General features: G+C 41.8%; 1 protein-coding gene across 13 annotated transcripts in view; it reads left to right on the top strand.

Moving 5' to 3' along the window:
- Positions 1–21,802, top strand: part of AOPEP (aminopeptidase O (putative)) — a 572,337-nt gene that overhangs the window by 75,545 nt on the left and 474,990 nt on the right. For all 13 annotated transcript variants that reach the window (XR_010841931.1, XR_010841933.1, XR_010841932.1 and 10 more), the window contains exons 4-5: positions 13,855–14,008; positions 21,307–21,552. Coding sequence is in view for 9 of the 13 variants with exons in the window: in XM_067041205.1 (XP_066897306.1) it covers positions 13,855–14,008; positions 21,307–21,552 (400 nt within the window). In the remaining 4 variants the exon portion in view is untranslated. The remainder of the gene's footprint in view (positions 1–13,854; positions 14,009–21,306; positions 21,553–21,802) is intronic.

Here is a 21,802-nt window from a genome sequence, read left to right as displayed (position 1 = left end):
GCTGGTTGTGGGTACCTTGGTTTTTAATAAACTTAATTACAGTATAATTTATGTATAATGAAATGCACACAGTTTGTCTTGTTCAATGGTGTTTGACAAAAAAAATGCATCTATGTAATTAATCAGCACCCCTATGAAGATGTAGAACATTTCTATTACCCTAGAAATTCCCTTGTGCCTTTGCCATCCCTCCTTAAGTAAGTCTTTCCTAACCCCACTCCAGTCAACCACTGATCTGATTTCCATATCTATAGATTAGTTTTTTTTTTTTTTTTTTTTTTTTTGGTATGTGGGCCTCTCACTGTTGTGGCCTCTCCCATTGGCGGAGCACAGGCTCCAGACGTGCAGGCTCAGCAGCCATGGCTCATGGGCCCAGCCGCTCCGCGGCAGGAGGGATCTTCCCGGACGGGGGCACGAAACCGTGTCCCCTGCATCGGCAGGCGGACTCTCAACCACTCTGCCACCAGGGAAGCCCCTATAGATTAGTTTTACCTCTCCTAAACATTCATATAAATGGCATCATTCGTGTGTACTCTTTTGTGTCTGGCTTCTTTTGCTCAGCATGAGACGTACCCATATTGTTGTGGATATCAATAGTTTATTCTTTTTTAAAAAGTTGATGAATAGTAATCCATTATGTGAGTAAACTAGTTTGTTTATCCACTCATCTGTTGATGGACATTTCAATTTTGAGGGGGCATTACAAAAAATATTCTGTGAACATTCATGTGTGAGCCTTTTTGTGGACAAAGGTTTTAATTTCTCTTGGGTAAATAAATACCTAAGAGTGGAATTGCTGGGTCAGAGAAGTTAACTTTGTATCTGGCAAGCTATTTGCAAAGTGATTCAATCATTTTACATTCTACCAGCAGTGTATGAGAGTCCAGTAGCTGTGCATCCTTGCAAACACTTGATGTTGTCTGTCCTTTTAATTTTAGCCCTCCAACTGGGGTGAAATACTATCTTGTGGTTTTAATTTGCATTTCTCTGATAACTAATGATGGTGAGCAACTTTCATGCCCTTACTGTACCTTCTTATGTCTGCCTTTGAAAAGTGTCTCTTCAAGTCATTTGCCCATTTATTTAATATGGTTTTTTTGGTTGTTTTATTGTTAGACTATAAGAATACTTTATATACTCTAGATTCTAGCCTTTGGCCAGATATGTGTCACAAATATATTCTCTATAATCTAGATTCTAGCCTTTTGCCAGATATGTGTCACAGATATATTCTCCCCGACTGTATGGCTTGCCTTTTCATTTTTATTTACACTTTATACCACTGAGTTTCCATGGAGACATTTTATTCTTTAGTAATTGCATTATAGATTGTTATTGTAACAACCCTTGCAATGCTTCCTTATCTTGTTTGTTACTTTGTTGTCTTCTGATCTCAATCTGTTACACTGTTTCAGCCTGTTGTCCTCTCATGGCTTTTTACCATTTTTTCATAGAAGTTATATCTTCTTGTATCATAATGGGAATGCCAGTTTTCTAAACTTGTTTTGGTTTCTGTAGTAAATTCATTTCTGAGGCTTGTTCTTCCTCTGAGTCCTTAGAACAATGTTTTCTTTTGCCTTTATCCTGCAGTATTTTTTCCTGTCATGCTCATGGCTTTCCTCTCTGGTGTGTTTCAACAGACAGGATAAAGTCTGAGGATTTCCCTTAGCTCCATTCACTGTCCACTTGTGTGCTGCCTGAAATCCCCTCTCTGTTCAACAGATGAAAGGATACTGAGGCACACAGATCCTCTATCCAGGTTTTGGTGTCTCGTGAGTTGTCTGGTGAAGTTCTCTGGGACTCACACAGCATCTTTTTTACCCTCCCTGCTTGTTTCCTTGACTCGCTGAATTGATTGAGTAGATGAAACACCGCAGTCTCAAGCAGGCACTGATACCTGGACTCCTCCAGCCTCCATTTCTGGTTTACTTGTGATGGTAACTACACTTTCCCAAGATGCGATTTGGCTCTCCCTACCCCCACCTCACCAAGCCTGCATACTTTCTCATTCATGGTTTGGTCCTGCAGTTCAGATGTAAAAGCTTGTGTTTGGCAGTGTTTCTCAAACTTGAGCATTACTTTTCTTGTCAGAGGGAAAAAAAAACCTCATGATTCACCAGGGTTGACTGAAGTAATTTGTATTAGAATGATATCTTTAAAACTATAAATGTGTGTTTTTTTTACAAAAACAGGCAGTAGACTGGATTTGGCCAGGGGGCTGGATTATCCAGATATAAATAAATCCTGTCAAAACAATTTTGTATTCCTATACTCTTACACATCTAAAACACCAAAAAAGTCTAAATTAAATGCAGACCAAACCATTAAATCATTGAAATTCAAATGGACAACTTCGGTTTATTGTAAAAGATTATTATTTTCCTGAAATGAAGCTGCCCCTTACAATATGAATGTGGTGCTGACAGCTCCGTGAAGGTTCTCTTGAGGTCATTGTGCCTGTTCTACCCTGAGACACATGATGATCTTATTCTCCACCACTTTTCTTCATATGCTGTAAAGCTTTTGCTTACAAAGCATGCCGTGACGTCACTTAGCCTTTACTCACCAAAAGCATCATTCTTATGTTCTTTTCTCATTATCTCTCAATAATTAAAGCAGTGCTACATGTCCCTGTGCAATCATATACACTACTGCAGATGTGAACTCGGAAATTGTTTGTCGGGACTCATTTGTATCTGGATAATCCAGCCCTTTGGCCAAATCCAGTCTACTGCCTGTTTTTGTAAATAAAGTTTTATTGAAATACAACCATTGTCTATGGCTGATTTGGTGTTGGCAATGGCAGAGTTAAACAGTTGCAAAAAAGACTGCATAGCCTGCAAAGGCTAAAATATTTACTAACTAGCCCTTTACAGAAAAAAGTCTTCTGATCCTTTCAACATCTCTCTGTTTACCTATCTATTTGAAGATTACCATCAAAAATTAAAACAAGAATTGACTTTAACATTTTCATGGAAAATGTTCATACCTCCAACAGTGTATCTGCGGATTTTTTTTTTTCCGAATTTCCAATTCAGGGCATAGTTATAATAAAGTAGATGCTAATTGGGATTTGCTTATATACAACTTTATATGATACCATAGAGCAGACTTTACCAATTCAAACTGAGAGAGGATAGAGCTACACCAGAAGAAAGAACTTTATGCTTAATATTGCACGCCTCCTGCAGCCCACAGCTGGGCTTTATCAGAGGGCAATCAGGCAAGAGTATTAACAATGCTCTTTGCCAGGCCCCAAATGGCTGTTCTGAGGATGGAATAATATCTCCAAATGTGTCTGCACTCCTTAGAGAAAAAGGGTATGTGGATACAAGATGCTACTACTTCCTTTCCAAGTTATGTTTTCTAGACTGGTAGATTGGTCTCATAGGACCTCCACTCTGTTGTGCACAATGCCCTTTAAAACGAAGAGCTATCATTGAAAACATGAGCAAAACCCAGCCCGCAAGTCACAGTTTCCATCACAGTGACACGTCAACCTGATTAGTACATTTGCCAGGCACCAGCTGATTTCCCAAAAGAAGAAAAGCACCTGGGAGCAGCATAATGTAATGAGGCAGATAATAGTGACAGAAATGATAAGAACCCTTAGGCAGGGGATGGAAATCAGACGATGGACCTCCGAGTTCTCACTACATGAGGGAAATCATTCCTCCTGGCTATTTTTAAGAAGGCGGCTAATGGTTTAGACGGTAGTGTGATGACCATCATAAGAATCTTAGTAGCTGAGAAATCACTATCCTTTTTCTCAATAAGGCTAAGTCAAGGCCATAGATTTAGATTGACTTATTTAGCTCCTTTATTATATAACTTCCCCAGCATCATGTCATTTGGGCAGACAGAAATCTTAGCCTGTGTGTTATTGTCAGCCTATATTCCCTGCCAAAACGTAGCTAAACTATTAAGCACAGAGACCCAATGTCCAGTACAGTGTTTTGTATATAACAGGTGCTCAATACCTATTTGTTGAATAAATGTGTTCTCTGTAATCAGACAGAAGTAATAGGTTGATGGAAGAAGCATTTAAAATCACTACTGATAGTAACAAAAATGATTTCAGGGTCATTCCTTTAGTTTTGCTTCTGATTAGAGTTTATGCCTTTTCTCCAGGCTCAGTATATTTTAAAAGGAAAAAATTGGTGTAGGACATTCTTATTTCCCCCAGTTTGGTAATTTTGTTGTGGTTGTTTAATTTTGTTTTATTTTCACAGGGTCTAATTTAGTGTCTACTTCCTAGAAAATTAAAACATTCCACTTATGTTTTTCATGGGAAGCCTCAAGTAAATGAACAAGACTGACTAATTTAAGCTCCTTCCAAATGTAAGAGAAAAAGCATATGAACAAGTGAAAGGTGTTAAAAACTATTTGTGCCCTTGCTTAGGATCTGATTTCATTTTTCTATGCAAACGTAGGAGACTGTAGACATTACCTCATCCTGGGCAAAATGCTACTCTCTGGCCTGCCCAACTGACCAGCTCCCTGACATTCTCTCTCTTGATTTCGTGTGGGAAATTCCAGGGAAAAGCCAAGATCTCAGGGTTCGGACCCTCCTGTGTGCAATTGAAAGCCAACTTTTCTTTCCTCTTGATGGCTCAAAATGAGCAATACTACTATTTAGACTGCTTCCACAGTATGAGACCAGGAATTACGTATAAGGAAATGGTAAATTAAAAGACATTAGGAATGGTTATGATTAAGTGTTTTCACAAAGAGAGAATGAAAAGTAGAGAGAGCGCCTTGTTTCTTGAACTGAGGAAACTTTATTCTGGGCTAGTAGACATACACGTGTTTCAAGGGGTAGGAGTACAGAGTGAATGCATCTTTTCTCTTTAGAAAAGTACTGTTGTTGAGGACTGTGTTCTACTCTGTTACATCCCTCATAAGGTCTCACATAATGCCTTGCACGTTCTAAATCTTTGTCAGTTCATTCTTTTGTTTGTGATTTGCTTTTTGTCTAGTTCTTGCTTGCCCTCCTAGAGTTGCGCTTACCATATTTGGCAAACGGGGAAGTCATCGTGCTTTCTTTTGGATAATGATGATTCCGGCAGGCGTGTGTATACCCGTTCTTGTTGCTATGGATTTTCTTTTTTTTTTAAATTTATTTTTGGCTGTGTTGGGTCTTCGCTGCTGTGTACGGGCTTTCTCAAGTTGCGGCGAGCGGGAGCTACTCTTCGTTGCAGTGCGGGGGCTTCTCATCGTGGTGGCTTCTCATTGCAGAGTATGTGCGGGCTCTAGGCGTGTGGGCTTCAGTAGTGCGGCATTCGGGCTCAATAGTTGTGGCTCACGGGCTCTAGAGCACAGGCTCAGTAGTTGTGGCGCACGGGCTTAGTTGCTCCGCGGCATGTGGGATCCTCCCGGACCAGGGCTTGAACCCGTGTCCCCTGCATTGGCAGGTGGATTCTCAACCACTGAGCCACCAGAGAAGGCCCCTGGATTTTTGTTTTAGGCTTGACATTCATGAATTTTCTCAAGTGAGTAAAGTAGTAAAGCACACTTGTGACCATCTGGCACAGAATGATTTGGTGTCCCGTTTGCTGATCCACTTTGTATTTAAGTTTAAGGGGAACTAGGTTATCCACAGCGTAGGGCAGAGTGCAGGTGAGACTTGGCATAACAAGCCTGGTGAAATGTATTCTTTTAGGTATTCCATTAGCCACGAGGGACAACCTCAAAACCTGTGGAGGTGCTTGTGTTCTGGGTTCAGTAGGTGGCACTCTTCTACCTGGTTCACGAGTATGATCTTGAAGGTCATTCTCTCCTGGGTCTCCCGTGCCGTAAGCAGTACCATGTTGCCAGGAAAGGAAACCTGAAGCCTTGCCGGGTGGCATCAGTGCCTGAGAAGTGGTGGCATGATCTGGCACATGGCCCTGGTCAGGCAGGGCTGCTGCATACCAGCCCAGGGCGTCCTACTGTCTCTTTTGTTCTGGTGCCAGTTCTTGCCCTTGAGCAAGAGTGGAAAAGGACTGACAAAAGACAGTCATGCCATGGGTATTCAGGAGGGTGGTACTAGCTCATAAAACCAGAATGCGTAGACTCAGCGTCTAAAAAGTCGTGAAAGAAAAACGCTGTCGTCTGCTGAAAGCCCCAAACGCTAGAGAAAGAAGCCAAAAGAGGAAGAGCAACCCAAACTGGGAGCTTTACCTATCTTGTTATGTATTTATTATAATAAATATATAATAAGAACATTATATATAGTGTCTCTATACACTTATAAATTCATATTCCTATATATACATGCTCTTATATATACCATCAAGCATTTAAAATTTGTAATACAAAGATGTTCCAAAATAATAAAATAGCTTGACATACGGACTAGTTTGGGCAGGAAGCTCTGAAATTAAGAATAGTGGCTAGAGAAAGAAACAAGCTTGAGGTAGGAAAGAAGCAGGCACTGCAGAAGAATTGAGTAAAGAAATATATGTAAATAAAAGCATGTATCAATTTGGTGTTTCCAGTTGCTTCATGCTGTTTGTCTAACCTACAGTGCAAGAGTTTAAAAGATAAAGTGGATGCCTTAAATAGGGAGAATTTAAGTGCCTGTTTTAATTTGCAGTGAAACAGTAACTCTTTAAAAACAAGAAATTTTGTGAGATGCTTAACTTTGCAAAGATAAATCATCTGCTTTTGCCTCTGTGGAAGCAGAGCGTTTGTGTGTGGTGTGGCTGTGCCTTTAGTATGAGTTGAGTGAGTATGTCCAAGACTCCCCCTAAGAATAGTACAATGATGTTCCATAAGTTTTGTATTTAATTTACTATTAGCAGGCATGATCGATGTGTAGAAATAACTACGGTATCTTGATTTTTTTCCCTTAAGTTTTCTTTCTTTTTGTAAGAACAATTTCCTCAAATAATTAGCAAAGTTTTTCACAGGTTTAGCATAAAAAGTTCTCTCTCCTCCCATGAACGGAATACTCCATCATGTTCTTCCTTTTTTCCTCTCCACTTTTCCTCCCCTGAAAGATAGAATCTTCAAGACAATTCATAAGGCAGTTTTTTAGAATAGTATATGAAGAAAATAATTAAGGCAGTTGTTTTAACACTCTCTAGTTATAAGGATTTTCAAAACTTACAATTTGAAAAATTACCCATCTGAAATTCTTATCGTACTTGCAAAACACACAATCATCTTTAAGGAAAATTTCAGTCCTGGTTTTCTTTTGTTGTTGTTTTGTTTTTGCGGTACGCGGGCCTCTCACTGTTGTGGTCTCTCCCGTTGCGGAGCACAGGCTCCGGACACGCAGGCTCAGCGGCTGTGGCTCACGGGCCCAGCCGCTCCGCGGCATGTGGGCTCTTCCGAGACCGGGGCACGAACCCGTGTCCCTTGCATCGGCAGGCGGACTCTGAACCACTGCGCCACCAGGGAAGCCCTTCAGTCCCGTTTTGAAGATGAAAATGTCTATTTGGATCTTGTAGCAGCTGCTAGCACAATTATAAGAACAATATTTGTTATATCTGTCTTACTAGTGAGACAATTGAAGTATAAGAATTTTCTCTCCTAAACACGTTCCAATTAGAGGAGGTGGCGTAGAGGCTTTCAGGAACTTTATGAGGAGGCCCAGAAGGGAGGCTTCTCAAGCCTGCACAATTAGGGAGCGCCTCTTCCTCTGGGCCCCTTCCTACCGCCCCTCTCCCCGGGCGTCTTGCTAATGAATCCTGGCCTGGCCTTGAAATCATCTGCAGAGGGAAAACTCTGGGTTAATTCAAGCACAGGATGTTCTCTTTGCTTTGCAGCTGGTGTAGCAAGGGAGTCTAGGGCAAGGGGATTGAATCAAAAAGGAAAATGAAGGCATTCACTGTCTATTTCATCGAGGATGGCTCATTTAAAGTAAACACCATTTAAATAGTCTCCAAATGGCCCATTCTATATGAAGTCATACAGGATGCCCCCTTTGGGCTGTCATTCTCCTTTAAATGGATCGCTTTGTGTGCACAGTGTTTTAATGCCATTCAACCTTAAACCCCATATGTGGGCCTCATCGGGCCACAGGCTTCAGTGCACATGTGGCAGCCATACCTTCGATATGCTTAGTTAGTCTCTGCGTCCAGAAAGTCAGCCCAAGCAACAGGGGGAGGCAGCTGTAAAGATGACAGCAGTTAACATTTCTTCAGCACTTACTATGTGCCAATTACTATGCCTAGAGACTCCTAACAATATATATGTTATCTAATTTAATCCTCACATAATGCTGTGAGGTAGAGACTGTGATTGTTCCCTTGTTATAGATGAGGAATCTGATGCATGGAGAGATTAAGCAATGTGCCCAGACTGGTAAGTGTGGATCAGGGAATTGAACCCTTGCAATCAGATTCCAGAGCTGGAACTCAGTCAGTGTATATACTCAAGACAAATAAACTCTCGTCAATTCTCCTTGCAAGGTCGACTTATCCCAAACAATAGATAATCCAGAAATTATTTCTCTTTGTCTTTGGAATGCACGCTCTGCTTTCTGGGGGCAGTATTCCCACCTTGTTATTTGCATTTTTTTTGCAGTCTGGTTTGAGGTGAGGTCAGCTATTCCCTGAGCAGCTACCTCCCTGTAGCAGTGGGCTGTCTTCATGCAAGGTTGGACTTAGTGGAATAATCCGTGAACAGACAACCTGAAAGAGACTTTGCTACCAAATGAGGATACTAGACAGGCCCTCATAGTAATGAACTAACAAGAGCCTCCCCAGAGCCCTGGAAGCATTCAGTTGTCGCAGCACTGGCTCCACATTCACCCAGAGTCATGCAAGAAGCCCACTGGACTGGACCTTTGAGAAGCTTCTGAGAAGAGTCCAGCTAGGGTCTTTGGGAAGTGGGTTCCTGGCCAGTTCTTACGTGGCCCAGCCTAGTGATGATCTGCCCCTATTTGACTTGCTTGGTAGCCTAGGAAACTTTTTTACTTTAAAACCTGAAGTATGAATCAGTTTCTTCCATATGAGCTCCACTAGTAGAGAAATCTTGAGGGCTGTATAGGAGAAAATCATTTTGAACATTTAGAGTATGGGTTTGGGAGATGTTGTCAACACATTTCCCCCTCAAATCCTTTTCTTTCTATTATTTAACTTCCTGAGAAGGCTGTGGAGAGGGCATGGCAGTTCTAAAATACTTTTTCTGGACTTGACTCAGGTTCTGTTATCACTTTTGCGATCTCACTCCCAAACTCTAGGTCATTTTAAGGTTTCTTATTTTTTTTAATTGCTCATCTCATTCCAGTCCCCTGCCACACCCCTCTGTGGCTTTCAGTGCCCTCCCCACATCACCTTGAGCATACAGACATTCCGATAAAGGTGCTGGGACATGGTGTGATTGGGCACTCTGTGTGGATTCTCCATGACCATGTGCAGGCATCTAACAGATACCTCTTATTCCATTAGCAGTGTTCTTTCTTGAAAGGAGTTGCAATTCCTGCTATTTTCACAAGTCTCATCTTGTCCCTGTGCTAGATGGATGGTACAAGAACTAGAGGGGCAGCAAAAAAACAGCTCAAAAGTTCAAAGCAGAACGTAGGGAGAAAGCCTATTGTGCATAGTGTTTCATCCTTTTCCCCCCCCTAAGCTTTATTGAGATATAATTGACATGTAACATTATGTAAGTTTAAGATGTTCAATGTGATGATTTGATATATGTATATATTGCAAAATGACCTCAGTAGGTCTCTCTCTATATATATATCTCTCTATCTATAAATATATGTGTATGTGTGTATGTGTGTGTGTGTGTGCATGTGTGGTGAGGACCTTTAAGATCTACTCTCTTAGCAACCTTCAAATGTACAATATTGTTAACTGTAGTCACCATGCTGTACATTACATCCTCAGAACTGATTCATCTTATAACTGGAGGTTAGTACCCTTTGAACACGTTCACCCATTTCCCCCCCACCTGCCCTCTACATACCACCCTCGGCAGCCACCAATCTACTTTCTCTATGATTTTTTTTTTTTCTGTTAGATTCCATATGTGAGTGTGGTCATACAGTATTTGTTGTTTTCTGTCTGATTTATTTCACTTAGCATAATGCCGTCAAGGTACATCCATGTTGTTGCAAATGGCAGGATTTTCTTCTTTTTTAATGAATGAATAATATTCCTCTGTGCGTGCATGTGTGTATCACATTTTCTCTATCCATTCCTCTGTCATTTGGGGCTTAGGTTGTTTCCATGTCTTGGCTATTATGTATAATTCTGCAATGAACATGGGGTGCATCTGTCTTTGAGATAAGTGATTTCATTTCCTTCAGGTATATACCCAGAAGTAGACTTCATTATACAGGTTCCCTTTGTGTCTCTCTTGTGTTGGATCATCTGTCTTCCTCTTACTTGGTTTACTACCTCCTTTTGAAGCATATTTTACATACTCTAGTAGCTTCCAGAGAATAGAATGTGTGGGAGGTGAATTTTTTTTGAAACTTTACATGTCTGAAAATGTCCTTATTGTATGTGATTTTTGTTTTCTCTCTCTTTTTGGAAGCTTGTAGGAGCTTGTCTTTATCCTCAGGGTTCTAAATTTCATAATGATGCATCATGATGTGGCTGGATTTGTATCCAGTGTCCTGGGTCTTGTGTGCCCTTTCAATCTGAAAACTCATGGTCCCTTAACTTTGGGGAAATTTTCTGGAATTTTTTAGCTGACGATTTTCTCCCTTTTATTTCCTCTGTTGTCTTTTTTCTGGAGCTTCTATTACTTGGGTACTGGACCTTCTGAACTGCTCTTCTATCTTTCCCTCATGTTTTTGTCTTTTTTTTTTCTTTCTAGGGAGATTTCCTCAACTTTATATCCCATCTTACTCCTTTTAATTTTTTTCTTTCCTTCTATCCTTAATTCTCTTTACTTTCAAGTCCTCTTTTGATATCTTATACTGTTCTTGTTTCAGCACTGCAATAAATTCTCTGAACTTTCAGTGTGTATCTGTTTGGTGTTTTTTGAAGTTTTCTTCTTCTTTCATGGTCACTGTTCTCCAACTTGCTTGTTTCTGTTTGTTTTGGTGTCTCAGTTTTGCATTAGGGGCTTTCTAAAGATGCCTGAAGGTCCTTGATTTGTCTGTAGGCATTCAGGGGTAGGGGACTAAAATGCTGATTGGAGCACTGAATGAATACATAAGGCTTGTCATCTGTAAGTTTCATAATAGGCTGATCATAGGGAACCTCCAATGTCAATATCCTTCTCTTGGGTTGGTCAGGTTTTTTCATTTTCCTGCCTGGAGGTAAAAACCTGGTTGTCAGCATTTTGGGAACCAAATAAGGGGAGATAGCTGGTGGTCTCAGTATCTGATATGCATATGTTCATCTAATCCCATTCAGTTTGCCTTCAACTATGCCATTCTCCCCCTAGAGGCCCTCTCTTTTATTCTCTAGAAAATAAACCTCCAGTTATTTGCTGGTGTGTGTGTGTGGGGGGGGGTTGGGCAGATAGTCCAGGTGTGAGGAGTAGGGGAAGCCATCCAGAGATCTGAGCCCTTCTTAGTCATCCAGCCTGTCCTGCTTAGTTTAGTACTTCTCCTACTCCCAGCCTTTTGGGGGCATCTGGGGGATAAAATGAGGTGAATCTTGTCTTTCCCGGAGCTAATTTAGGATTCAGGGCTGCCATGTCATTCGCCACTCTTCCCACCTGCATTCTGGCTCCCGATATTTTGATAAATGTTCAATCTTCCATTTTTACGTGAAATTCTCACTATTGCTGTTTATTTACTGAACCCCCAAGAGTCTGAAGTTTTAAAAGGAAGGTTCAATGGCCCATGTTAAACACTCCAAGATATGCTTCAGAGAAAGAATGACCAGACCACACAGCCCTTTGACCAAAAGAGTCTTGTTATTTAAAATTTTTCTTTTAAACCTAGGATATTCAAAACATTTAGTTCTTTACTCATACCTTCTTTCCTCTTCTTCTCTCTCCACCTCCCCCCACCCAACTTGTGCCAGCTCTCATTGTGTTGTTCAGTCCAAATTGAAGTTCTTCATGGAGCAACTACAGGGAGGCATCAGGTTGCGAGTGAGGTAGTTATGAGAAAGTAGAAACATTAGGGAGGTGGGTGCAGTACAGCATGTCATGTCAGGTTTTTATCAAGACTGCTGGGATTGTCTCTGCCTTCTTCTTACTGGCTTGGGATCACAGCAGCCATTTTCTTTAAAACTGTGGTTTTCCTTCAAGCCCAGTAGAAGCTATGCACATCATCAGAGTCTCTCCAGCATCACTGGATTTGGTTGTCTCTTTAAAGAGGAGCAGACCTTCAGCTTCTTAGTCAGCTGTGGAGGAGGTGATCTCAAGAGTGGCCATTCTGATTCTAGAACCAGGATCAAACTTACAAGCAAGTTTGAGAGAATGGCTGCCTCTTTAATGGGTTTCCAGCAGCATGCCCTTCTACATGTCTTCTGCAAGTATCTCCTCTAATAACTTCTAAATGTGATATCATATCATATTTATTCAAACTTGATATCATGTTTATTTTGTCTTTGTTTCTTATTTAAAATTTTGTTTTTTATCAGAGAAGTTCTGCCATGTATTTCTTTGGATCTAAGTTGGTAGAGTTCAGACCCCACTAATGACCCCACTAACCTTCCGAAGTTCAGAATTAGTTGAGAGACAAAAATCCAAGCATATGGAGAGAAAAATCTAACCTATTACTGATTTTTACTGGTAAAGCACTTTAAAAAATGTCAGTAGAGGTCTGCTGGTCAATATAGGCATGGTAATATTTCTACCCTGAATTTGACATCTTATTCACTCATTGACCAAACTGGGTGACCACAGGCCACTCTATAAGTGTTTAACCCTCAAAAACTTAAAACAAGAAAGAAAAGAATAGCTCCTCAAAAGGAGTCAGTAAGGGGTGGAAAGAGAAGCTAGGGGTGTTACTCTAGTAGAAGTTTCCCCCATGGGAACATGAAGAGTGGAGAACTGTGTTCCATAATGTGAGGTGATACCAAATCCCTGAAGGCTCACCATTAATTTATGGCAGATGCTCAGAAAAAATAATATATTAAATCAGGTTGAGCAATACATTGAGATTTCAGTAACATTAAAATCATTTTCCCATCTTAGAAGAAAGGAAGCATAGTGTTATAAGTTTAGTCATTTGTTCCTTTGGTTAAAAAACCTTCTTTATGGTTTGGACTAAGTGGAGGGTATACCGTTGGCTGTGGTAGGGAGCCCCAGCTACAAATTCCAGCCCTGTTACAAAATAGCTGGGAGTCCTTGGCTCCCCTGAACCTCTGTAGACCTGTTTTTCATCTGCTTAATGAGGAATTGGGACCACCCCAATACATTAACAGATAAAAAGGGTGAGGGATAAGATTAAACTTCCATAGATAAGTAGTTTCAGGGTTGGGACTAAAACCCCAGTACTTTCCTTCCGTAGTCTCACTGTTTTTTACTATATGCATTTTAGATTGACTTGAACTGAATTTAGACAAAGTAGTTTGGCAGCACAGAAGCGATCATTCATTTGTTTTTTCACTCATTCATTCAACACAGCATCTTCTTTTTTATGCCAGGTACCATGCTAGGCAATACGGATGAGCCGTGTCCTTGATTCCCCAGCAGCGTACAACCTCTGTCTTTATGCATTTGCAGCTATTAGTGGCCACCCCGACCACCCTTCATTTATAGCCTCACTTGAAGGGCTTCAAACTGATCCCTGGAAGAGATCCAGATCTCCTTGTCTGTCTTGAATCCATCATCCCTGTTTTGCTTTCCCTGAGACCTAGAATAATGCCCTCACAGTTGACATGACAAGAATTAGCTCATCCCAGCTTAGCACACAATCTCTTCAAGTGACTAAAGAGAAGAATTACAGAGTAAGGTCTAGGACCATACATTGGCCTCATTATGTTTTTCTCGTTCTGTTTATAGGATGCTCAAGTTGGCACTACTACGTAACCATGCCAATGCCAGCCTCCACCTTCACAATTGCAGTAGGATCCTGGACAGAAACGAAGCCAGAGATCTGCTCATCAAATGATCTGGCAACAGAGAGATCCTTCTCACCTTTCGAGGCTGACTTCAGGTTTGTACTTGGGAACTTGCTGAAAAACAAACACTTGAGGGAGCAGTATGATGCATTTATTCCAAGCACTGGGAATGTGAGTCATTCCTGCTGAGAAATTAAACCAAAATATGATTAATCAAAGCGGGAAAAGCCCTGCTGGGAGAGAAAGAGAGTTGAGAGGCAGAAATGTGGGTATATTGTTTATGCAGAAAGAAAGAGAAAAGAATTATATATGAAATCCTCTGTGTAGTCAGGTGAAATATTTTTATGTGTTTCATTAAGTCAACAGAATCTTCAGATTCAATACTTTCCTTCTACATCTTTTAACTTTGATTTTCAGTACTTACTTGTTCAAAAACGCAACTTAATAGAAAGAAGTTGCTTGTCTGATGGATTAACTTGTAGGCCACTCTACTGTTTTGGTTCCGTGATTGCTATTAGCAGTGTGTTTGTAGGGGCAGCCCTACAAACGTGGGGGGAGTCAGCCTCCTTAGGAGCACAGGACATGAGGAAGCTGTCAGACGGCCATTGGGTTATGAGAATCTTGCCGGGTCAGGGCTCTGTTAACTTCAGCAGCAATGTCTTCTTTTTCAGGGTGGATCAGAGAAAATCGCTTTAAAGTTTTTAAAAATTAGTATAGGCGGGCTTCCCTGGTGGCTCATTGGTTGAGAGTCCATCCACCTGCCGATGCAGGGGACACGGGTTCGTGCCCCGGTCCGGGAAGATCCCACATGCCGCGGAGCGGCTGGGCCCGTGAGCCATGGCCCCTGAGCCTGCGCGTCCCGAGCCTGTGCTCCGCAACGGGAGAGGCCACAACAGTGAGAGGCCCGCGTACCGCAAAAAAAAAATAAAAAATTAAGAAAAATTAGTATAGGCTCTTGGATATTTACTTGCAGCCTCCTGAGGCATTCACCTATTTCTAGTTTTCAGAGCCAATAGGGAGGAGAATGCACATATGAGGCACAGAAGTGTGATCATTGTGCATAGTTGCACCATGCTTTATTCCTAGGACTTTGACAGCCACATCAGTTTAATCTTTTTTCCTGTTTACAGAAAGTCACTAAGTCAGTACCATTTGGTGGAGAGTAATGATACAAATGCTTAGTTCGTTCTTGAAAACCAACTAAGATATGCTCTTAGTGCAAATTCCTTTTGTTTTATTTTGCTACGTTGCTTTCATTCTTACCACAGTGACAGCAGTGGTTGGTATCCTTAGGGGATAAAGCCATTGAGGCTTCTCTTAACATAGGCATGACTTATTGCCCGCATTTACTTTTTGGAGGAAGGGAAGTAATTTCTACTTCCTACTCAGTAACTTGCCTATTTTGGACTGTCAACCCTGAGCTATATAGAGGATCCTAGATTGCTTATTGGATTTTACTTATGCACTCTTGAGGGAAGAAGAGAATTGTGGGCAGAGGTGACATGCTGCTTTCACATGGGAACATTTAATTGCATGTGCAACCCTCCTATACTCTCTTCCCTTGTTACTGAGATCACAAAGTAGGCCTCACTTTAGCCTAGACTTCTGAGTGGGGAGGACAGGTGCCCTGGAGAGTCACTTGGATTCACAGTGCACTTGGTATGAGTGAGAAATAACCTTTTTTTCCGTTAAGCCACTGAAACACTGGGGCTATTTCTTACTGTAGCATATCCTAGCCTATCCTGAATTGATACAGAAGCCACTGGATGCGGCAGCCAGGGAAAGTCTTGATCTAAATGTGATCTCAGTTAGTTATAGGATAACTTATAGGATAAACCTATAAGTTAGATAGGCTTTATTATCTCCATTTTTCACATAAAAATACTGAAGCTTCAGACAGCAACTTGTTCATGTTCATAACCGTACTGAGTTACAATGCCCAGATTCACATCTGGGCTTGACCCCCTAGAAAGGTGATTCAGAATCTTGCCTGGGGACTTTTAAAAATTCTATGTAACATCCACACCTCACCTGGAGTCTGCTCTACCTTCCCACCTGGAGAGTCAGCACAATGATTGAGCCACGGTTGTTGATTGGGACCTGTCATGTTGGAATAGAAAACAGAAGTTGAGAGCATTGCCTCTGAGGCCAAAGGTGCCATTTCTACTGATTGGGTATGTCTCTTTGGGCAAGCCATACTTTGCTTCTCTGTAGAATAAAGACTTTGTTCGGGGTTCTCAGATTCTTTGTGGTAAAGAAGCACTGTGCTCTTCATCTACACCCTCAGGACTCATTGACTCTTAGGTGAGGTGTGCATTGAAAAATGTGTTCCTTAGGAAGAGAGATGAAAGCAAAGATAGAAATTTGTTATTTTGTCCTTCTAGCCATATTCCCAGAGACACGAGGTGGGGGAGTAGGCAGAAGCCATTTATCGTGTGTGCTCTTTGCTGCCCAGAAGTAACTGCAATGGCTTTTCACTCTTCTTGCACCCATAATTGTGATGGGAGCAGGATATGGACAGATCGAGTGGGGATTCTGGGAAGAGATGGTATCTGAAATTCCTACTGGGGTTTAGGGGAAGGGGTAAATCTGTTTCCTCTTTTGTCCTCCTGAGTCAGAACCAATTGAGAAGCAGACAGAAGGAGAGCAAAATAAAGGTTCTTTTGGTTGACAGAAGCTGGACGGAGGGAGTGTTCAGGTACAGTTTCAGCGGGCTTTCTAGTACTTCATTTCCAAATTAGACAAACTTACCCACCCACCCAGTGACCCACCCAGCTGGACCTCTGCCAGCCTCCACAACACAGGTGCACACAGACTGCCTAACAGCCAAAAGTAACCCCTCTGTGGGCAAGCGGACTAAACAAGAGAAAGCCCAGAGTGGCAAGCCAGTTTGATCAGCTGTGGAGAGAGGTCAAGGGTGCCACTCCGGGGAAGCATGTCCTTGTATGGAAACGAGGGCCTGCGGAATGGAGTCCCTCCCGCACGCCCTTTCACGTCTGACATGCTATGACTGTTTTCCCTCTGTTTATCACTGTGCTTGTCCATCAAAAATGTACTGCTGATAAATTAGCAGCTTACATTTGCTTAATCCTTCCCTGGCTGCGTGCTTCATGTGTGCTGTCTTTAGTCATCAAAGGGTGGCTTTGTGTTTTTATCCATTAAATCTTTGGCTCCATGCTAAGTTTGCCAACAGAGGTGCTCTGAAGTGCCAACCGCAGTGGTGTTTTTGGTTATGTTCACATCTGGTCCCCTTGGCTCGCCCCCCAATACCCCCCCGCCCCGCTGCCCTTTTCTACTTCAAACCTTCCTAAGACCACCAGTTCAATTCATGTAAATGTAACGTATACAGGGGCCTTATATTCCACAGGCTTGCATTTGACTGAAGTGTTCATCTGGGTCCCAGAAATTTGACCAAAGTATTGGTCACTGAACTTTTGATCACTGTTCATGTGGCCTAAATTATCGGAAGAACATTCTTCCAGCTCCAGTTCCACACATGCTCTAGCCCATTCTGGGTGAGCAAATGCGTTAGTTAACAGGCACTTAGGTAAACTTTTGAAAGTTTATCAATTTTCTTTGGCTGCAGTATAACCTTCTCCAGCCACAGGGGAATCTTTGCGTTATGTTTAATCTCTCAAAAGGCCTTTGTTAAAGCATTGTCTTCACCTGGGGGCCATATAGTTTAAGCATGACATGGAAACTTGGATAAAGTTCAGAGGACTCAGGAAAAATGATTGAAAGCATGGAAAACAGGCAACCCAACGAAGAAACGGCATTGAGGTTGTTCATTCTAAAGAAGAGAAGACTTGGTAGGGGAAGAGGTCTTCTTTAGAGTTGTAGAGGTGATGAAAAATTCCCATGTGGACCTTGGAGGATGAATGCTGTTTCTATCCCTTTGAGAGTCTTGAAAAGAAGGAATAATATGTATATAACATATTATACATATATATAAATCATAGGAAAAAATGCCAATTTCCAGTACACCCTTCACTATGAGAGAAGGCTTTCCATATCTTTCTGGCTTGGTTTGATTTCTCCAGCCCTTGCTCCTTCAAGGTATTTCAGCTTTCTGTCTCTTACTGCACCATCTCAATTTGCTTTGCAATGTACTGAATGCCCTGAGAAAATGCATCCAGCTTCCAGACTCTACTATATCACTGTATATATCGACATCACTGTCAACAATTCATTGGGGGCTGGTGCTGGCATTTTGAACACTCGTGATTTTTACGGTAAGCAAGCATCTAATCTGCTTGCTGGAATATGTTAATAAATTGTGTAAACTGTGTCACTGTACCTTTCAGAATTTAAAATTTTTTCTCCCAAGAGAAAAAGCTCCTCGAAGATAGGGTTGGAGATTTATTCATATGTGTGTACACAGCAGCATCCTCTGAGGTGCCTTGAATAGAGCAAGGATGCTGGAAATATTTACTAAATTGTAAGATCGAACTGAGGAAGGGGTTTGTGAGTGAAGGCTATGCATTCCCAAGGGAGACTTTTCTAGCCATTCCTTTTGAACCTATGACAGGGAAACATTTGTGTCAGGTGGTTCTAGTTCAGAACCTTCTTGAAACAAGAGGATGGCTGAAGGAGAACTTCCTGACGGTTTTCAATCTTGTGATTATGAGTAAAACACGGTCACTCTTACTCCTTGGAAGGACCTCTTATAAAATAATTTCAGCCTAGAAATTGTATGAGAGGGAACCAGTGATCAGGTTCCCATCATTTACTAGCCTAACATATATTTCACCAGTTCTTCCCTCTCCTGCCCACTAATGGGCAAAAACTACAAGGGGCATCAGGAAGGCAGAGAACCACAGACCAGCTGAGCTCAGCTTCGAAAAAAATCCAGGATCCCAGTTAACTCAAGAAGCATCATGAAGTATGTAGAGAAGGAGGGTCAGCAGCGAGGAGCTTATGATGATTCACGATGTGATGAAAAGAATAGTTCTTACTCTTTAGGAATGTTGTGTGGATTAATTGGGATAATTTATATAAAGTGTTCAGAACAGTGCTTGGCACATAGTAAATGTTCAGTAGCAGTTGTGGGAGGAGTTATTATTGTTTATTCTTATTATAGTTAGTATTACAGATTATTAATTAACAATCGAATATTATTAATAATCTGTACTATTAATATATTTACTCTGGTTACACATCTGGGCACAAGGAAGAGGTATTTACAAATGCTTGATTTGCTGGTATTGAGAGTATATTGGAGCAGGTACATGCACAGAGATTAATAACTGAAGGTTAGTGTGAAAGGAAGATACAGCATCTTTGAGTTAATACTGGTTCTGTGGAAGACTATTCTTGACTCTATGCAAGTACCGTGTTGCCTCACTGCTTTAGGAACATGGCTGTTGTATGAAGAGGGGCTTCTGTGGTGGGTTGTCACGGAATCACAGAGCCAGAAGAAATCTTAGAAACCATTTTAGGTTTTCTGTTTGTTTGTTTTTAATTAAAGCATAATTAACATACAACAGAATGCATGGATCTTAAGTGTTTGGCTTGATGAGCTTTTGATGATTGTATGTACCCTAAACCAGACAGAGAACTTTCCATCACCCCCCCCCACCCCCCCGTGAGTTCCCTCACACCCCCTAACAATCAATTCCTCTCCTCCCCCCCAGCAGCCACTTTTGTGAGACCATGTTAGAGATGAGGGAAAAAAAAGAGGCCCCAGATACTGAGCTGCTCGCCTCAGGTCACAGCTAGCCAGTCTGAGAACAGACTCTGAAGCCTAGGTTTCCTGATCCCTACGTTAGGAACACACGTGTGGCTTCCCAGATTCCATTTCCATTTTTATCGGGAGCCTTAATATTCTCACATAGCTTGATTATAGCGAGATTGCCTTAAAGTCCTGCATATTCTCCCAGGCTTTGCTTATGAAAACTGGTGCTAATTCACACAGCCGGAATGACCTTCATGACCCTGGCTAGTGCTATTCCCGTCCAGAGGGAATTTAACTCACCTTTTCTTTTGAACGAAGTGGCTTTTTTGGGTATACCTTTGGCTACCCCAAACTATTCTCTAACCTTTGATTGAATTGATGCACCAGCACATTACTTGTCATTAGGTGGACAACTGCAGCCTTTTCAGTTAGATGTTTACCAATAGGCAGCTATATTCACTGTCTCTGTAAGGCAAGGGTATCAATCCGGGGACTTTGGCTAGCATTCAATGTCAATAATGATGTTCTTGCTGTCACTTTATCCTGGCAGAAGTTTTTATGGGTCTCCACCCATTTCTCTTACCCTAAACTGTGGTGAAATGTCATCGGTGCTGGAAGCTGTGTTCTATGTCCCAGGCTGGTGGCGGGCAAGGCTTATCTCCATAGCTGCGTGGATCTCCTTGAGTGGTGCTGGCCTTGGATGGGTGAAAGGCACTTCAGAGACGTGGAGAGGAATTATTGTTGCAGTCTGCCCTCATTGGGATGTGCCAGCATTTTAAGGTTTTTCAGTATTCAGCATGAATCTAATAAGCACCTATGGTTAGAATTATAATTTGTAAATTTAAATTAGAGAGGCTTTCCATTCTGTTTGAGTAAAGGATGTGTTAACCTGTGAAAAAAATAGAGTTTCCTTTGATGTTGGTTTCTTTGGGTAGATAAGTTCTCTTGAGGCCTCTGAGTCAGGTTCTAGGAATTCTTTTTCAGCTCCACCTTTGACAGAATAACTGGCAGTGGTCAGATGGTATGGGCTGGGCTCTGGTCTGTTTCCTTAAAAGGTTGATTCAGTTAAATTTGTATTGAAAGTGGATTGGGGGAAATACTGTATCAAAGTTTGCCTCTGTATTCCTTAACAGCCCAACTTTTGATGGCCTTTGTAAAGAACAGCTAGGTTACTTTTCAGTAAAATGGATTGTATTCTTTTGAAAAGCTTTGTCATTTGGTTTGCATGATACATCACTGAGTCTGTATCTTTTATGGTAGAACATTTCAGAGTGAGATCTTTAACTTGGCTGCACTGTCCCTTCCTTTCTGAGTTGCAAATTGTCCCCGAATTGGAGAAGATTTTCCCGGTAGTGACATTTGAAAGGCACATTTCTGAGGGCAGGAAATTGCTTTTTATTTTGGTGGGGCGTTGTTTTGTTATTTTGAATCTTGGAGGTTCTCCCTATTTATTCTAAAAGAAGATTTTACTACTTTTACTTAGCTTCGATTGAAAATAGTCAATTCAGCACAATCATAAGTATTTTGACCTGTAATTTTTCACCACTGTGCAGAAACAGACAAGCCAAGAACCCCAATGAACTGCTTTGCTTATAAGCCCATCAGAGCCACGGTCTCCTAGAAGTTGTCTGTGTCTGTGAGAGTTCCTCATCTCCGTGGCAAGAGGAATAAACCTGACTTCCCAATAAAACGCATCTCCTTATTTCGTGTTGTCGCCAGGTACGTTGGTGTTTGCGGTCACATGGACTACCCCTGCCGCTTCCAGAACGCTTCTGCCACCACCCAGGAGATAATTCCTCACCGGGTCTTTGCTCCAGTGCGCCTGAAGGGTGCCTGCCAGGAGACTGTTCTGCCGCTGATTCCTCGTTGCCTCTCAGCAGCGCACTCTGTCCTGGGAACACACCCGTTCTCCAGGCTGGATGTCCTCATTGTCCCTGCCAACTTTCCGAGTCTGGGGATGGCCAGGTACGTTGTTCTGTTGTGGCTCTGTGGAAATATTTTGACTACGTCTTGCTTTCCCTGAGCTCTGTCAGAGCAGTCGTTTGATTAGGATGGCAGGGCCATCTCACCGCTGCCTTGAGGGACGGTGTGTGTGTACTCCACCGTGCATGAGCCTTCGGGTGTCATGGGCTCAATTCAGTTGCCTTGAGAATAAACACTCACATTGTTGCCGGGATTGAGAACACACTGTGCCCCCAGCATGGTGCGTGTTGGA

Source organism: Kogia breviceps, chromosome 8 (assembly GCF_026419965.1).
Source record: "Kogia breviceps isolate mKogBre1 chromosome 8, mKogBre1 haplotype 1, whole genome shotgun sequence".
Classification (NCBI taxonomy): Eukaryota; Metazoa; Chordata; class Mammalia; order Artiodactyla; family Physeteridae; genus Kogia; species Kogia breviceps.
Note: the sequence above shows the minus strand (reverse complement) of the source record. Positions and strands in the feature narration are given on the sequence as shown.